At 40.9% G+C, this 18,847-nt stretch overlaps 2 protein-coding genes across 3 annotated transcripts in view; one reads left to right on the forward strand and one right to left on the reverse strand.

Annotated features, from left to right (window-relative positions):
• Positions 1–717: 717 nt before the first annotated feature.
• Positions 718–14,656, reverse strand: immp1l (inner mitochondrial membrane peptidase subunit 1). Of its 2 annotated transcripts, none has more exons than XM_020098962.2 (6): positions 14,521–14,656; positions 7,159–7,269; positions 6,673–6,761; positions 6,248–6,374; positions 1,443–1,553; positions 718–871 (listed from the first exon to the last, which is right to left on the reverse strand). In XM_020098962.2, exons 2-6 carry the CDS (start codon positions 7,261–7,263, stop codon positions 791–793), a joined length of 513 nt encoding a protein of 170 aa, XP_019954521.2. In that variant the 5' UTR covers positions 7,264–7,269; positions 14,521–14,656; the 3' UTR covers positions 718–790. The 2 variants fall into 2 exon arrangements, with proteins under 2 accessions (XP_019954521.2, XP_069378894.1); XM_069522793.1 differs by having other exon boundaries at positions 14,445–14,580.
• The window catches only part of elp4 (elongator acetyltransferase complex subunit 4), a 55,211-nt gene continuing 50,943 nt past the window's right edge, over positions 14,580–18,847 (forward strand). Inside the window, exons 1-2 of the mRNA XM_020098961.2 lie at positions 14,580–14,883; positions 16,123–16,158. Coding sequence (XP_019954520.2) covers positions 14,706–14,883; positions 16,123–16,158 — 214 coding nt within the window. The 5' untranslated portion in view covers positions 14,580–14,705. The remainder of the gene's footprint in view (positions 14,884–16,122; positions 16,159–18,847) is intronic.

Genomic DNA, 18,847 nt, shown 5'->3' on the forward strand with positions numbered 1-18,847 from the left:
GTGACACACACACTCACAGTGGTGAGCGTGGCAGTTACTAAGTGCTTATTAATATTTTATGGTTAAATGCAAAATGTTAACATTTTTTTCTATTGCCCTGGCAGCTTGATGAAATATTAAAGAATATGAGAGCTTTTGTTTTACCATAATACAAAGAAAGCAGTAAACAGGACATTAATAACATCTTTTTAAGGTAATGACATATGTTTTTGTTGAGGTCATGGTTTGTAGCTTTAAAGATATCCCTGTTTACAGACCACAAATGTCTTATAAGTGCTTTTCAGAAAACATATAATCAAACAGTTAAATTAGACTACAAGTTATGATTCAATATACTGTATGAACTGCTAGAGTTCGGTATAATTCTGTCTTCACTTCATTGATTTGTGACTTAATTGTTTGTCTCGTAACTGAATGAGATTGATTATTAATGTACACCTTGTGCATCTCGTCTCTGCCTGTGCCCGCTCTCTGCCGTTAGCAGTTCCACAGAGACGCAGCTTTACTTGCTTCTCACGCAGTGCTGTTCCTCCCAGTGCTCCACAGCTACAGCAGACAAGCTCCACAACACAAGACAGTCAGAATGAAAACAGTAAAATCATGAAGTGTGTATAATTGCAAAGAATTACCCAATAAATAAACATACCTTTGAAATGACTGGGTTTGAGCCTGGTTAATTAGGAAAGATTCAAGTACAACTACTTTTACAAATCAAACTTTAAACAAATATCAAGCTTTATTGAAAAAGATTGAAAGCAAAGTAACATACAGTATAAACAAATTGAATGAGTCAATCTGAGTCATTGTGACTTTTAATGATCCGTCTGGTTGGGCTTTCACTGAGGGTCCCAAAACTATGTGGCGGCCAGAGCTGCATGGGACAAAAGGCACAAAGAAACAATGAGTTAAAAACGAGATTAGACCCATATGACGACAAAATAAAGCACCTCTAACCATTATGTACCACACATGATCTCACTTCTTAGACACATTTGCTAATATGCCTTTTAATGATGCATTTGACTTGGTACGAGATCCTGTTATTTCATCAGCTGTCGTAACAGGGCCTCCAGTGGAGTGCCGCTGTCCAATCAGATGGACAGAAGGTTGGCTGACCTGTTTCCAGGGTCGTGGTTGCTATGACATCCAGTGACATGACAACACAGCAGAATGGAAAGCTAGACAATATGTTGTCCAGGCTTTAGTCAATCAGACACACTTGCTTTGAACTTCCAACTGACTCACATCTCTACATTGTAGTTTAAATGGACAAAGTATCTGGACTTGAATTGAAAATTGAAGAACAACAACATCATAAATGGGTTGGAGCTTCACATCTTAGAACCAATGTGTGAGCGATTTAATCAGAACTGCTCCGACTGTATGAAAAACATGTTTAAATACTTGACAATATACACACACACAAACACTTCCCCTGTTACCTTTAAGCAAACACGCCCTCGGATGAGCCCATAGGGAATTGGGCCATAGCTGCGTGAGTCAGAGGAATTCCTAAGGTTATCCCCTTCTAGCCATACGTGGCCTTTTGGAACCTAAAAACATCATCAGACACAAAAAGGGACAAAATCAACACTATTATTATCACCAAAAAAGGAATCAAATAGAAATCAACTTATTTCAAGTGAGTTGATCTATTATGTATTGAAAATATACCTTAACCCCACCCCCTATTCCCAACGAGTCGCCTCAGACATCCCCTCTCTCCTCAGCCTATCTTAACGTCAACCTGCCTGTCCCTCTTTAACCCCGTACCGTCTTAGGAGAGGGGTCATGGGTAACGGGCAGGGTTGGGAAGGATTTAGAAGAACTTCAAACGGGGTCATTAGGCTGTTGGCTGAGATCTGCGCCCCTCTTACCCAGGGAGGGCAAAGCTAGAGAGGGGCCTGAGATAGCTGGGCAGAGAGGGAGAGAGAGAGGGAGAGAGAGAGAGAGAGAGAGAGAGAGAGAGAGAGAGAGAGAGGGAGGGAAAGAGGGGGGGAAAGAGGGAGAAAAAGAGGGCTAAGCTGCGGCTAGCAGCAGCGTCCAAGGGTCTCCACCGCGGTCCGACCTGCCAGTGGGGCAGTCATCCAAGCGGGCTCTAATTCACAGTGACACCAATTATGATTAATCTCATCACTTTAGGAGAGTAGGCTTGTCAAGGCCCTAATTAAGTGCGCTGTCCCCCCTATATGTGCAGACAGGATCAACAACACATTATATTGTCATAATGGGCATCACAATCCACGAGTCTATTTTTGTGTTGCCTAACTTTTTAACGGCAAAAGTCCTCTGGAGGAAAGAGAATAACATGAATAAAGAAGCAGAACATCATCTGCGCCGAGGTGACGTCACACCTCCGCTCGCGTTCCTCATTCCTGTCACCTGGCTCCCTGATTAGAGTTTTCTGTCCTACTGTGGGATGCTGCGTTTCATTTCATATTCCATAATTGAGACAGATGATGTGACATAATCACGAGCCAGTGACATGTTGACCTAACACGAGGTATACAACTCACTAAATAACGACGACACAAATGAATATCATTAAAGGAGTCATCTGAGAACCATATGTCAGCATGCTGGATTCCCACCATTACACCTCATTAACATGGCAACATATGCTGGCTCCCAAGCACAGGAAGAAGAAACACCACCGTTTGTCATCTGTCAAACCAGAACCCCCGTTTCTCCTCATCTTCCTTGAAAAAAGAAAAGGATTTAATACTCATCTTGAAAGACGCAGAGGTCTGATTAAGATCTCAGTGTCTTGTGTTATTTTTTTGATAAACACGACACTTCAGCTTTATCACAATCCAGCCTGAGTTAAAGCAGGTCAATCAATAAATCTGATCGACGATCGGCAGAAGATGAGACTTTGACTTTGAGCCTAATAACACAAATGACCTAATAGAAAAACCCAGGTCTACACTTTAAAGATCAACCAGGCAGTATTTCAGAAAAGTGAGATAGTGAAGAGGTCTGAAACCTGAACTGCTCTGCTGTGGCAAACGCACGGATAAAAGCTTATACGTATCAGGTTGCAGGTGCATGTACAAGGAAAAGAAAAACATAGTCAAGGGCAAACTTCTGAATGAAACCTATTGCTGCCAAACAGCTGTTTCTTTTAAAAAAAAAGCTGTTTCAAACAAAGTTAAATCACTGTCGACAGGGTGGTAAGGAAATAAGCAAGTCATTTGTTATTTTAGCACATATACACAATTTAGACAGCTAATTTTTAAAAGCGGAACAGATGATGTTTCCAACTCTACCGATTTCCAAAAGCTCCAGGTTGGACCAACACAGAGTCATTTTAATCTGCCCTGCCAGCAGCTCTGGTGTGATGGAAGGCAGAGATTGCACCCGTCCTGTGGATGTGGGCTGGGTCGACGCGAGGCATTGTGTACCTGTCAGAGACGTGTCAAGAGGAGCTGAAACCAGAGCTCTCCTCACTGAGAGGTGTGTTGTTTAACAGCCACACCATTACAGTGCTCATTATGTTAACATGATTGAGGTGCTGAATTATGTTCAGCTTAAATACATACAGGCGTGCAGAGCTCATCTTTCACCATATTGCTCAGTCCATCTTTACGGCAAAGGACTGCACAGCTCTCTCTCTGTCTCTGTCACTCTCTTGCTCTCTGTCTCTGCTGTAACATCAGGGATCAAGCGTCAATGTTTTGACACAAAGGCTCAGACACAGAAATGATTCCTAAAAGGTGACAGGGCAATTAGTCTTCAGTTGGATCTCTGAGGGTAGGGAGGACCTGTCTGTCTGTCAGAACAAAAAAAGGAGGTGATGACAGAGTCTAACACCATTTTCCAAAATTCACCTTTGCAGGTCCACATTAATGCCTCCCACACCATCTACACAAACACGTGCATCCTCTGGGGGTTTTAAAAAAACTCCCTAAGGGAGCCCAAATATTTATGTGAACAGCGGATGTTTTCTCCCAAATGTTGTCACATACAGCCAGCCCTTCTGCTCTTGGGTGTTAAATTATCATCCTAAAGCAATTATTACAGTGTAAGAAATAAAAAAAGCTTTGTGAAAACTAGCTGAATGACCATTTCAAGTCTTGGTGACTATTTGAACAGTTTAAAGCAGCATTTCTGTCTCTCTATCTCCTGATTCTTGCATAATGAGCCCGACTCCTGTCAGTCCCCAGACAACCAAATCAATCCAGGTCCATTTGTTGTAATAATGAGGTTGAGGTTTAATTTACAAATATAAAACTTTATTCCTGCACCACATTCCAATGCTTGAAATCAATAATTTGATCTGGTTAGACAAATAGAACAAATTGTAACCATTAGAAAAATATATGGTACAATTTCAGTTTAGTTTACTTACAAATAAAGTTTTTGTTCACTGAAATTCAACAGTTCGATTTTACTCCGACTAGACTAAACAAGAAACACATTAATAAAACAGAGAGGAAGAATGACAATGTCGGCATTCAAAAATAAGCTGTAGGTCTGAACGGCTAATGAAGACGAAGGTGGAAACATTGTTTCTCTAATATGTGACATTTGATGCCACCTTATTGTTTTTTGACTTTTGAATGTTTTTTTTAATCGAGTGTCAAGTGAGAGAACTCAAGACATTACGATGTTAAATGTAAAGTTGGCTCCTTACTACTTGTGGTTGACAAGTGTATGGAAGATGCTAAAAGGCAATGGATCTAGAACCGACCCCAGGGGGATCTCCATCCTTTAGACTGAGGGTGAACTTTCCCACTTCCCACTGAACCTCAGACATTGTGCTCTTCCTCTGAGATACAAGTCACACCATCGTGAAGCCTGGTGTAAAAGTAGATTTCGCGTATTCTGGTTCGCCATGTTGGGTGTCGGCTCTACTAATGTGAAATAGTTTGCAAGTTCCTACTGACTCATATGTTGGTTGTTTAATCTCAGCTGTTTTATTCACTGGTGCTTACTGATGTTATAAAAACCCAGGATGAGCTGTAATAGCCTCAGCCTTCTGAATAATTTTTGAAGTAAATAATTTTGTACTTCAGTGACCAACTTAGTTTCTCAGACCTGTTACATTGTTGGGAAGTTACAAAATTAAATTTCTGTTAAACTAAAGTTGACCACAATGTAAAAGTGATCACACTGTTACACAGTCGGGCCTTCAATGAATCTAAGTACTGAACTTAAAAAATTCTCAATAGTTCATGTTTATTATTGTTTGAAGCAGATCAACAAGGACCAGTTCAGATTACCTGACAGTTACAAAGTGACACACTAAATACGAAACAATAAATATCATCACATATCATGTTACTCGTATAAGTAGAAAATTAAAATAAAATGAATAGTGGTAAATCAGCTTCATTCTAGTAGCTCTAAACCTACTGGCCAGTTTAAAAAATGACTTGAACTGAGACTTGAAAGTAAGTTACTACATCCTGAGATCACAATGTCTCATTTTACATGTTCTGCAGTCGGTGTGTGGAAGTGAAGCTGGCCTAAGAGGTAACCTCTTTATTTCCCATTTCATTTGCTGAATGACACTTACAGGCTTGGCCTTATGCTATGTTCCACTGAACCCATTCAACAGCCTGCCCAGTCTATAAAATACACAATAAATTCAAAAACATGCAACATAAACGCAACCTTTGCTTTGCAGACATATGTACACACTCACACACACACACACATCTCCACCCACCCATCAGTCTGCTCATTCGGCTGGCACTAACTCTAACAGGCTTCAGAGAGATTGCAGGCCTGAGCTGTGGGCGTTGGGGAGAGTAGTAATAGAAAAGCAATGACAGTGGTTTCAGCGGCAGAACCCCTGCTCTCTCTCTGGTTTTATCACTGTTCTGAGGAAATATAGGTGTTGTCAAAAGCTGATATTTTGACCAATGACACAAAATGGATGTGTGCGGTCTAAAATGTAAACAACTATGATAGTCTATAGACTCCGGCACACACACAAAGAAAACCAACGACAAACTGAGAGACGGTTTTGCATTATGCATAGAAATTCTTTTTGTCATTTAAGGGTGAAACAAACTTTCAAGTGCTTTGCTATAAACACATTCTTCACTGATTCTCTATTTCCCCGTCATCTTTTAAACCTTTTTTCTTTTAAAGAGACTCTGAGTTGTAGATGCTGGAGGCAAAACCATAAAACTGCCACGAGGAATCTCAGTTGGTAAAGCAGGTAATCACAGGACGTACGAGAAAAGAAGCTGGAATTCATTTCAACAGATATGGCATTGTATGTAAACATACTCACATATGTGTGGGACTTGAACATGTCTGATAGGGAACTTGTGCAGACTTTATCTCCCTCCAGCCCAATTACCCTTTTACAAATGTTCATATTTGGGTTGGATGGACTCTTTGCAATCACCACATCCCCCCTGAAAAGAAAAAATTAAGACAATCACTTAAGTAAAAACTCAAGATAAGTTCATTAACAGTCATCATCCAAAATATCCTGTATATGTATTGTATACTACGTTGTGCTATAAATTAGCTGACATCTTTTCCTTAACTATATCGACAACCTTTTAAAAAAGGACTATAAAATCTTACAGGTGATCAAAAATGCAAATTAAATGCTATATATCCATATATGCATGTATATATACACACACAGTACATAATACTTATTCCAACATGGTTACTGTCGCCTCCTGAGTTCCTGACTGAACTCACTTTTCTATTTTGCATAGGTGACGACTCATCCTCTCTGAGAAGACAATATCATGGTTGACAATAGTCGGCTCCATTGATGGACCGGAGCACTGAAGCACAACAAGAAGAGAATTATTCATTGAGCATAAATTAATTCATTTTATTTTAAGAAAATAGGGCTGGACAACATGACCAAAAATATTAAGAAAAACATTTCCATGTGCTTGATAATAATCATGATAATTATTATTTCTTTTAAGCTTAAAGACTGAATTTAATTCCTGGGTTAAGGTTGTAACTCTTCTCTATGATCAGTGAATGACAAACACTTGATAAAAATCAGACGTTAAATCTCCTCAGTGTATAAGCAATATCTCATTATATATTGCATCTTTATTATATTGTTACAGATGAAAATAATGTTGGAATAATTATTGATATAGTTTTATTGCACATCCCTAAGAAAAAAGTATCAGCCATTAATTCTGTGAGATTATTGATACCAACCACCACAAATTCTCCGAAGTATTCAAAGGCACAATGTGCAATACAGCCATACTGGACCGTGTAGCCCACAAAACCCAAAGTGGTCCCCAGCACACGGCGGAACATCTCCACCTGCAGCACAAAACACAAACATAGGTTATGGCTCAATGTAAAATAAATATAATGCTGTTATCAAATTCTCTGTACAGAGGTGAGGAAATGATTCAATGTCTGAACATATATCGTAGGCTTACGTCCTCAACAGGATTTCTAAAAACAAAAGGCTGTTTGGGGTTTAATTGCTCAGGGTGTGGACAAGGTTGTCACAGTTGGCCTACCGCTAAGATGGCACATTCCCTGGTGTTTCATTCTCAGAGGCTGAGCAGCCAGTTCACACCAAAAAACTGCCCTGAACTTTGCTCCAGTGTAGGATGGACCAATCAACACCTTGTGCTGAGGTGAGGGACAAACACAGAAGCTGTGACACATCCAGCCAAGCAGCTCTGCACCGTCTGTGAGCTATAGTCCCTGACACGCCGCTGCCTCCGCCACGGCCGCAATTATTAGAACAGTTATCAACTTCTGTCAGCACCATGGAAACGGATAAGACACCCCAGTGCTCGAGCGCCCGCCCTGCAAACACTCGGACACACAAACACACACAAGGACCACCCATGTGTCTTCTGAGCAAACATCCCAGACACACTCAGGTTATTGACTTTTACTCAAGCTGCAACCTGTTGGACGGACAGAAGAAAGTAAGTCAATCTTTACAAACAGAGAGTGTGTGCCTAGGAGCATCTGCACACACACACACACACACACACACACGTATACACACAAACAAGTGTATATTTAGAAAAGAACTGATACAGCTTGGTTTAGAGGTTATTCTGTACTTCAAGCAGTTTTGGTTTCGGCTGCTGCCCTGCCAGTCCACCAAAGGGTAAAGAAATCTCTTTCTCCATCTCCCCCATTCCTTCTGTCTCTTTCCCTATTTCGCTCTCCATGTCTCCTCTCCCTCCCAGGGTATTATTAACCAAAGCAAGCAGAGCGGAAACCAAAGCCCCAAATCCTCAGAGCTCTGGGAATGACTTCCCAAAGATGGACACGGATTAGACCCCCAATTTCTCCCTTGCACCCCGCCTTTCTCCCCAGGTCCCCAACAGACCGGGTGTCAGGTGGCTCTCCCAAGCCCTGCCAAAGGTGTTACCCCTAATCCCATTACCCCCCTCCACTCTTCTCACACACACACAAACAAACAGACACAATGCTCTCTCATTCATGCCAACTATATTCCACCTATTAAACCCTCTATCTATTCTTTCATCCCTAGCATGGTTTGTCTCTTTGGCCCATTCGACATCCTCTGTGATCCAAAAAAGACCAACTCCATTCTTTCACCTCCCTGTGTGCTGCTACTCCGCTCTACCCCCCTATTCCACCATCACCCCTGGCAACCTTCTGCTTTTTGCCGCCGCTGCGAACGGTGGCGCCCAAGCAGGTGAAGAGGGACACATATATAAACTCAGCACAGGGCCCAAATGAAGTGCCCCTTTCCAGTCGCAGCCTGCTCCGGTGTCTCGTTCTGTTCCACAGGAGCTACAAACTCAGCTCTCCCCCAGCTGGTACAATAACACCTCTCGCCCTATAATGCCCGTGTTGGGAAGCAAGTGGTCTCGAGGTTAATGTGAATCTCAGTTCTGCACTAAGGCAACATAATCAGCCCTATTTGTCTTGCTCTCAGCTTCCTCTGCCGGCATCTCTCTCACCAGGTACTGTAGTGCACCCTCAGACATGATATCACACTTGTTCTTCCTTCTGCTAGGCTGGGGATCAGGAATCTTTGCTAGCACTCATTCGCAAAGAACAGTGGACAGCGTTCTCGTACAGCTGCCCTCATATCTCTGTTTCAGCCCCCCCAACACACACACACACACACACACACACACACACACAATTCCAGTGGGCATTCATCATAGGTAGGGATTAAGGGACTTTGCATAACAAGATCACACGGCCAGTGACTGATATCAAGAGAGTCCATATGCAGCCGCCTGGTTTTCTGAGGCACCCTCTGTCATTGATAGTGTGTGTCTGTGTGTGTGCATGTGGAGTGATGTGGCATGAATGTGCACAGACAATAGCACTACCTATGTGTTTCACAGAAACTGTATAGGCGAGCTGGCTGCAGCGACTCCTTCGGGATTCAGAATGAGGTGGACATCAACAGAAGCCCCTGATTGGATCTCTGTGACCTCCAATCCTCCAAAGCAAAGAGTCAGGCGACCCACACTATATCTTGGCCCTAATACTCGGCATGTGTGTGTGTGTGTGTGTGTGTTAGGGGAATACCAACATTAAATGAATGCTGTATTACAGCTGTAAATTAACACAAAGTCTCTCTGTTAATCCAGGATTACACGCCAAACATGTTCATGGGAAAACAAAGAAAGTCAGCACGGCCCACTCTGCAGAACCATCTGTGGCAACTGGCCTCCCGCAGTCACAGCACAGTGCTACTGGTGGCGAAAAATGGGGACCTCAAGTGAATAGCTGGCAATGGAAACACTTGATGTGTGTTTAATTCTGTGATTCTCTTAATGAGGAGGCTGCAACCAGGAAAAACCTTTTTTGCAAGTGTACCAATACATGGGGAAGCTTATCATTATATTCACCCAGCTATCAATTTTCACACTGCAACAATAAAACATGGAGGTCTAATTCCATCATCTGCACTGACATGAATAAAGCCACTCTCTGGACGTCGCAATGGTTGACACACCCAAAAGAAAATGTAGTCACTCAAAAACTGAAAATCATGTGGGATGTTATTGTTCTTTCATAAGAGGTTTCCTCATTAAAAACAATGAAACAACCATGACAATATTCAAACATTCTCTAATAATTAACACTGGCAAAAAAATCCATTCCAAGAAACATTTCTTTAAGCTTTTCTAACTTTAACTAATGAATCAATGACATCATTCATTCAATACAAATATTTATTCATACACAGAAAAATACTTTCTGCTTTCAACGTGGATCACAAGATCTAATGTTGAATTTTTATTGAATGCGCAAGTTTGGCTGATTTGAAAGCTGCCAAAGCAGGAAAATAATACACTAGAATAGCACTGAGGTTAAGGCCGAACAGTCCTTTTATATTCAATCAAGTTGGACCAAATTGTACACACTCATTGGAATATCTGTCTTATTATAATGCCTGATTTTTTCCCTCTCAAAATGTTATGGTTTCTTCCCTGACCACATCCTTCCACCATGTTCTGTGGTAATTCGTCCAGTCATTTTTATAATGCTCCTAACAGACAAACAAACAGAGCCAGATGAAAACATTTGGTGGAGGTAATTAAACAAATAAGAAAGACAGCATCACCCTATTAAAAAAATGTATACCTCATTAAATACACATTATTGAAGCCATAAGGAAACATTGAAAAAGGAATTACAGCCACTGGTCTCCAGAGATTTGAACCTGCCACTGGCTCAGTAGTGTTAATTGATATACATGGCCAGTCTATTAGAGCCACAAAGAGAATTTCAATCCAAGCAGCACACAAGGGCCTTGCAGTGGACTCCTTACACAACTAAATTAGGAAAACATGGGCTGAGAGAGAGCTGCGCAACAGGGGGGCTAAGAGGCTTACAAGTCCCTTGTCAGATATTCTTCGTCTCCCTGAGGATCCCAGATGGAAGGGAGTCTGGAGGAGCAGGCAGCACCGGAGAGGGGACGAATCCCACCTCTGATGTCCTCTGTCCTCTGGGCAGCAGAAGGCAGAGGAGGGTGGGGCATTTGTCCTGTTGCGCAGAGCTTGATTTGATCTTAATGTGAGCTATATAAAAGGAGGAGGTTCGGCAACCGGGGGGGTCTGTTTCAACTATCAGTCCAATCAGAGATAATCCTGCTGATTTCGACACAGACACCTGGCTGGATGGAGAGTGACAGATGTACGAGTCTCAGTCACAGAGTGCTGCGTCTAGCCCCCATCTCGTCTAGGTCTGCCTTCTATCAGAGGCTTATTTGAAGCGACTGATCTCCATATTGCTCTTTTCATTGTCGCTAACGGCAACACAGCCGTGAAACAGCTGAGCGAGGTTACTATTTGAGGAGCTGAGGGTTTAAACCTACAATCAATGGGTCAGCCAGTGCAAATAATAGCCAAGTGATATGAATACAACTGCTATGAAGTGAAAGGAAGTGTGGGTTGACAGAGTCCCCAGCCAATTACACTGAATGGAAAAAAGAAATCAGCCACTAAGTCTTATTGTATTGACCACCGGCTGCTGGCCTGGTGCTGAAAGAATGGAGAGATCTTATCTGGTGTTGTATCAGATTCACAAAGCTACTTGTGTTTTGCGGGCAGCTCATTACGAAGCCTGATATACAGTTCGCCTCAACAATAACATAAACCTATGATTTTTAAGAATATGATTTCCTTTAGTTTTTGATGAGCAAGTTTTTTCATAGTCTTTTTCTCTCTGATAGGTCAAGCTGAAAAAAGTGTTCTGTATTTCATCAGCAAAAAAATCTCAGGGAACAAAAATAAAGCTCCTCAAACAATGCGAGATGAATAAATGGAAAAAGTCAAATTCGTACAGTCAAAATTAGCTGTGTACAAAAACCCATCCTCTGCTTATTGTACTTACACCCATAGAATATTACTTTCCTTTCAACACTAAGAAAACAAATAGGGTGCACGCTGATGACAATCTTGCCTCCCTCAGAACCAAATCTACAGCTTCTCTCGCTGTTCTTCACTGATGGCAGAGTTAGACTGAAGAAACCAAAACAGTCTGAGCAGGAAAGATCTGACATGTTATGACTACTGCCATTATATAGCTCCATCAGATACAGAGGCTGAAAGAAGTGACAAAAACACTGCAGAAAATAAACATACATGAACAGATGACACATTGAAAATGTAGAAAATTGTGTTATTTCTGTACAATTAGGCTGCTGTGTTTACACTGCCACACACTGTATTGTGCTAAAGAGCACAGAGGTTAAATCTGGATTGAGGAGAATAAGGAAATAAGGTGACTGGCATTGTGCGGAGGATGTGGCGAAAAGTTTCCACAGCAGTGTGCTCCAGCATCCTGCGCGTTGTGCTGCTGAAGCAGGCACCCCTCCTTCTGAAATGCAGGTCAGTCAGCGCATCTTATTTGTATCATATAGGCTTTCCACAATGCCCAGTGTTGTCAGTCATGATACATTCCCTTGGTCTCCTGTCAGCACATATAAATCTCAACAGTGCTGTCAAAACAGCAGGACTGCCTCTGCTAAGAGCATTTGTAAAGTGAGCAGTTGGGCGATTGCTTCCTCTGGAGCCTTACAGTATCCTGTGATCTTGTGCTGCCTCTGGCCTCTCCCTGCCACACAAATTTTTTTATAGCTGTCTCAAGGATTACAATTATCACTCATCCGTCAACCAGTATTCAAAGTGGACATGCAGGACTTCTGCCAACAGTGGTTTGCAGGATCAGACAGAATATTAAGAGTTCTCAAATATGTGAAAGTTTCCGTTTTTCATAGCAGATATATCAACCTGTCATAGTAGGAAAAACAAAGGTAGATATTGACGTGACCTTTGTAGTGTGAGCCAGCATGCACAATAGAAGAACCCTATGAGAAAAGCCACTTCACAGAATTCATCCATTATGAATTACTGCATTTGTTGTATTACTATTACTGTATTTCTATTGTATAGCATTTGCATCTGAGCTTTGCCTTGACTGTGTGAAAGGGAGCTGCTGAGTGTGACAGTGACAGACATTTTACATTTCAGTGCTCACCCCTATATATGAGTATTGTAGTTTTTGTTAATGTTGGACACTTGACAGTGTGCTTATATTATTTCATACTGAAACAGAACTAGATTCTGTGCAGTATAATGTACTCATCCTGTATTTTAGAGCCAATTTGATATCTTCAATAATATTAATTATATATTATAAATAGAAAATAGAGTATATTCAGAGCGATGTGTATATAATGTATAATATGTTAGCTAAATATATTGTTTTTCTCTCTCTCAAGAAAATTCCAAATGGATATCAAATGCCATTGTTTACCACAGTCTAAAATGTTACACAGTTAAAAGATGCCAGCAGTTCATCATCAGGTTACACTGAGCTGAATTGTTGCAGAGCAGGTACGAGCAGGAACAGACTGTGCTGCTAAGTAGAGTATAAGTAGTACTCATTATTCTATGATAAAATGTGAGTGACACTCTACCCACAGCTATTATTGAGCTGCGGTGGTTTGCTCCTGTGAATGTGTCATGCTCTGAGCTTCCCTCGCTTACACCTGCTGAACCCTCCCTCTGAAATGAATGTGAATGGTGAAGCGACGCACATGGATCAACAGTGACATTCACAGCTTAACATGACATCAGTGTATACGACCACAAATACACGTGTAATTTTTTGTGATTTAAAGTGTATATGTTTTATGATGAATTTGTAAAACTGCAGTCCATGACCTGTTTATTACATTATATATAGGGAATAACCGAAGGATGTAAATTCAGAAATAGATTAAAAATTAGTTTATTACAAAGAACATGCCTTGACAGGGAAGAGAATAGAATAAAATCAGCTACTGTGACATAGTGAACTCTTTTGTGCCATGATACTTTGTTGTACTGCAGCCAACATCACAATACATTTATTTGCCAGGTGACACTAATATAGTGGCATAAAGCAAATCTGTTCTTTACATTTGGGATGTACAAAGTACACCAAGATGTTGTTTAGTCATAACATGTGCTATGTTGTGTTAATTTAGATCCTTTTAATGCATTTTATATTTCTACACACACCACTCCTCAAAATCAGTGCATTCTCTGGCTGTTACAGCTGCTTCACAGACAGGAAGTAGTGTTGACACCTATTTTAACGTTTGTGTGTTTCATCCAGTGACACATGCTCCATTATGCTGAAACATATTTTACCTGATTCCTTTTTATTTAACATAACTTCCACCATTCACATGCAACAGCTACAATCGCCTTTAAATCTACATTAGTGGTGGTATTCTAACCCTGATGCTGCATCATGGACAACACACACAACACATAAAATAGACTTGACTTGAATATAATATAATATTGTACACTGTACTTGTTGTTTTATGTCATGAGAGAAAGAGCTAATTATGTCAAACATTCACCAGATTGTCTAAAGTCATGCAACAAACTAACAAGGTCGTGGGCAGCAGTAGAAACCACCAGACACGGGTTTCTCTTATCATTTAATATCGTGTGGTTAATGCAGAGCACACAGACCTTCAGGGAGTCCGTGTGAAACACAGAAACACACCAGGTGACGGGAGCCAACGCGTCCGAGCGGAGTTTTGCTCACCTGTGAACGAACGCTGCAATCCTCCGACCATGCACTTCACTGCACAGGTTGAACTTCCTCTTCGACAGCCACAGCGAGCGGCTCCGTAGCAACCGCTGCTCCCATTGGTCGAGCCCCACCAAACCCTCCTCTGATTGGACGACGCTCTCCAAAACATTGCCAAGCGTCGCCACGCTACGAGCAGAATGGCTGCGCCTGTGGACGGTGCGTGTAAACCCGCGGCTGAACGCTCCCCGTTCAACACGACGAGTTTCCAGAAGAGAACCAGGAGCAAGTTGATCTCCATACCCGGCACCAGACCGTCGGTTCTGAACGGACAGCTCTTAGTCTCCACCGGTGTCACCTCACTCGACTTTCTGCTCGGTCAGTGCTGCTGCTAGCTACACGGCTAACTGTGGTTTCTCGTGTAACTTTCGATAAACACGCTGACAGCAGTGACACGGTGGCGGTGGGATTCATTCCTCTCAGGGCAGAGCTGTCATTCCACCAGGAGAGGGGGTTTGGTCACTGTCAGGACAGATCAAACTACTGAACAGGAGCAAGTTACTGTTAGCATCACAGATAGTCACGTTTGAAATTACAGAGGACAGTCGTTTTAGATTGCATTGTGAAGAGTTGGCTTGTAGTCGTGTCTTCAGAGATTTTGTATTTGAGAATACAAAATGACTTGTGTCACATTATATCTGACTCTGCTCCCTGATTTTAAGACACCTTCAGGATCAGAGTAGGACAGAAACATTAGATGCACCTGCCTCATCTTGATATTCATGCCATTTAAAACGCAGTGTCTCCCAACTTACTTACCTGCAGAGGCCTTCTTCCAGATGCTATATCATTTGACCCATGACATCAACAGCAATAGTTGTTTATCACAAGTTGACATATTTTGTATTTCATGAGCACAGGAAAGATTCCACCAGGCACTTATCCCATCATCTTATGAATAACTGTGTTGTTACTTGGGTTGAGATTTGTTTTCCTGTCTTCTTTATCATTTTATAAGGCAATCTTGTTTTATGGTTCATGTCTTAATTGGGACTGTGTTTTAAACAAGCAAAGGTTTGTCTTGGCCCTGAACGCACCAGATCCACTGTAGTCCCTGATACTCATCTATATACAGCACCAAAGCAGAACACTGTGGATTACAATGAGTGAAATACAAACTTATTAAGACATCACATCTATCATCCAATGGTCTAATTTTTTTAAACTGAGTTAATGGATCTTTTGCCATAACCAATGTCAAAATGTGAGATATATAATTTGATGTACCACAGTAAGAAAAGCACAGAGTAAAAAATAATGATTGTTGTATTCCATTTAGATGCTTTGGTTTCATAGTCCTGCTAATGTGCTCACTGTCACACACTTACGACTTATTGGCAAACTTATTACCATAGAAATTCAAAATGTCTGCTGTGCAAAGGAACACACACAGTTGTGGGTACCAGAGTAAAAAGTGATGGAGGTAGCAGAGGTAGAGCAGAGCGAGGCTCCAGGTGATTCACACCGATGCTGAGAAAGACAGACTCTGTAACATGTTACTGATGTTATTGAGAATAACTGATGTTTTTTTTCTTTTTTTCCTCAATCCACAAACAGGTGGTGGTTTAGCAGTGGGAACAGTACTTCTCATTGGTGAGTGTCTCGCTCTTCATTTCAAATATTTGTCTATTTACAGGCCCTGTGAATTGGTGTCATTATATCATGTGATGTATAGAAACAGTAAAAGAAGAAGATTTTACGAGGAGGAATCGGTCTTAAAGGTTCAGTGTGTAAGATTTAGTTAAATTATATGAAATAATGCTAGTGATGATTTCAATAGTGTGTTTCATTAAAATTGTACATCGGGCGCCATGTTTTTTCTCTGTCATGTTTCGGGAGGGGAGGGTGAGGTGAAGGGTATTCAGCTGCAACATGCAACCTCACCACTAGATTTTCACTAAATGTTACTCACTGAACCTTTAAGTTCAAACTTATCATGTATCAGCTATGGAGAGCAGGGCACCGTTATTACACAACACTGAACACAATTGTGACTTTATTTGTTAGATATTTTAATTACCCCTTCTAGTGAAGAGTGAGTTCAAGGGCTGCAGGATTTGGCAAAGTAATAAAATCTCTGATTCATGATTTTAATTATTGTTTTTTGGTCCACATGAATTTAAGACAAAACATGATTCAAAATGTGTTTTCCTTTCTTAAAACTATGCTATTTATGAACTGTATCAATAGCACAGACTAGAGACCACTGACCCATTATAGTCACCATAAGCTTCACTACATAATTACATGAGTACTCAATACTCATGTTTGGGCCTTACCCGACATTTGTCCAACACTGTACACAGTTCAGTCTTTCTAAACTACAGTTAACCTTCATGTCTTTTCACCTCATGAGTAAGTGAAATGTGTATTTATCATAGTTCCTAAAGCCGTGTTCTAAATTAAGCCATCTGCACATTAACATTTTCTCTAACTGGAGCTATAGATGAGAGTAGATCTGCACATTAACATTTTCTCTAACTGGAGCTATAGATGAGAGTAGATGAAACACTGTTACAGCAGGTGTTTGTTTGGTAGTTGTCAGTGAATCGGTTTGCTGAAAGACACTTCATATGTAATATTGATACTTTAATCCAGGAAGGTGCATATTACTGCTCTTTACTGAAGCCTTATAGCCTTCAGCTGTTTAGTAACTCTTTGCAACTCTCTCAGTCAAAAAGTTGCATTGATTTTAAATGACACTGCACAAAGCTATCACCGTGGCTATAAGTCTTGCCAACAATTCACATATTCCTGTAAAGCCAAAAATGAAATAAATTTAAAAATCTAATTCAGTATCACTTTTGGTGAGCCTAATAACACTCTGTCTGTGCTCTGGCTCTTTCTGGTTTGCATGAGTCTGTCTATGGAAGATAAAGTAATGACCCTAAGGTCGCTAGTTAGAATCCCAGGTGTTCACACTTCCTCTGTGATCCTTAATTAATATGCTCATCCGCGGATGTGTTTTTGAACTTTTCCGAATTACATTCAAAGCAAGTGTGTTTTCTAGAGACATAAATGTCTCCCACTGTAGTGTTATTATTATTATTATCATTCATCATAGGCGAGGCTATATGCACTGGTAGACAGTAAGGTTAAGGTATCTTGTTTCCCCTTGAAGCTGTAATTTGTGTGTAGCTGAGGCCTATACCAACTGATGATATTGCTTTGCCCTTTAATTCATCCCCCCAATCGATGCAGGAGTCAGTGATTACACACTAATGCGTTCTTCCCTTCCATTTTGTGAATCAATGTACGGTTGGTTTCATCTGGTAATGAGAGACACAGTAAAGGTGAAATGCGTGTGTGTGCTCTCTTGTGTTTGTCTCTGAAATAGTGATGTGTGTGCGCACACAGTGTGCTGTCTGTGTGTCTGTTTTGTTATGTGGCTGGCTGGGTGGGTGGGTGGGATGGGGGGGGGTTTGGAGTGTGTGTTTGTTTGTGTTTGTTTCAGGCAGTCGTCTCCTACAGTCTGCCCCTTTAGCCATGATGGCCTGTTTGTGAGACACAGACATAAAATTATCAGACTGGTCGTTGTCTTCTTTGAAGTGTCTTGAGCTGTCCATCCTGATTTGTCAACCACAGGGGGATCAGTCCGGTATGGCTTCTGTCTGAAGATCTCTCATCTCCTGTGTTTTTGTAAGGGAAGGAACAAAGCTTTCTTTCCATTAGGTAGTTGAGGACAATGTATTTTTCTTTCACATACATATATTTATGATTTTTAGCAGGATTACACAAAAACTACTCAACTGATTTCCATGAAATTTTGTAGAGGGGTGGGGCATGACCTAAGGAAGCGGGGGTTCAATTTTGGTGTGGATCCAGGATTTTTTTTCACTTTAATGTTGTGAATGTTTGATAGGGTATTTTCAACATTTTCATAGATTCTTAAAAAAATAAATAACTTATCTTGATAAAAAAAAAAAAATAACAGACATGTTAAGGGGACTCATATTTCTGATTATGTGCAATTTGCTGCGGATCCAATTAAAAAATCTGGATCTATTGAATTCAGATGGTTTCATAAGGGGACTGTTGGGCCTTGGCAGAGGTATGAACTCTACTGAGTGCCGTTCTAGTTTATTTCTGTTATGCTCATGTATTTGGCCCATCCCTTCTTGGAATTACAAGACACACCTAATTTACAAACACATACATCTTCATCTGATGTTAACACAAGGATGAAAAGGGAGAAAGAGAAAATACACACACACCAAAAAGGATTTTTTTTTTTTTAATAAATCCAAAAATGAAATGATCACATAGAGAACTATTATATCTA

Source organism: Paralichthys olivaceus, chromosome 1, assembly GCF_024713975.1.
Source record: "Paralichthys olivaceus isolate ysfri-2021 chromosome 1, ASM2471397v2, whole genome shotgun sequence".
NCBI classification, from domain to species: Eukaryota; Metazoa; Chordata; class Actinopteri; order Pleuronectiformes; family Paralichthyidae; genus Paralichthys; species Paralichthys olivaceus.

Excerpts from the sequence above, each read along its gene's own strand:
- immp1l (XM_020098962.2), bottom strand. The coding sequence starts at position 7,263 with ATGTTCCGCCGTGTGCTGGGGACCACTTTGGGTTTTGTGGGCTACACG. Across the intron at positions 6,762-7,158 it reads ACTTCGGAGAATTTGTGGTG|TGCTCCGGTCCATCAATGGA; the intron begins GTTGGTATCAAT and ends GTTGTGCTTCAG. Across the intron at positions 6,375-6,672 it reads CACCTATGCAAAATAGAAAA|GGGGGATGTGGTGATTGCAA; the intron begins GTGAGTTCAGTC and ends TTTTCTTTTCAG.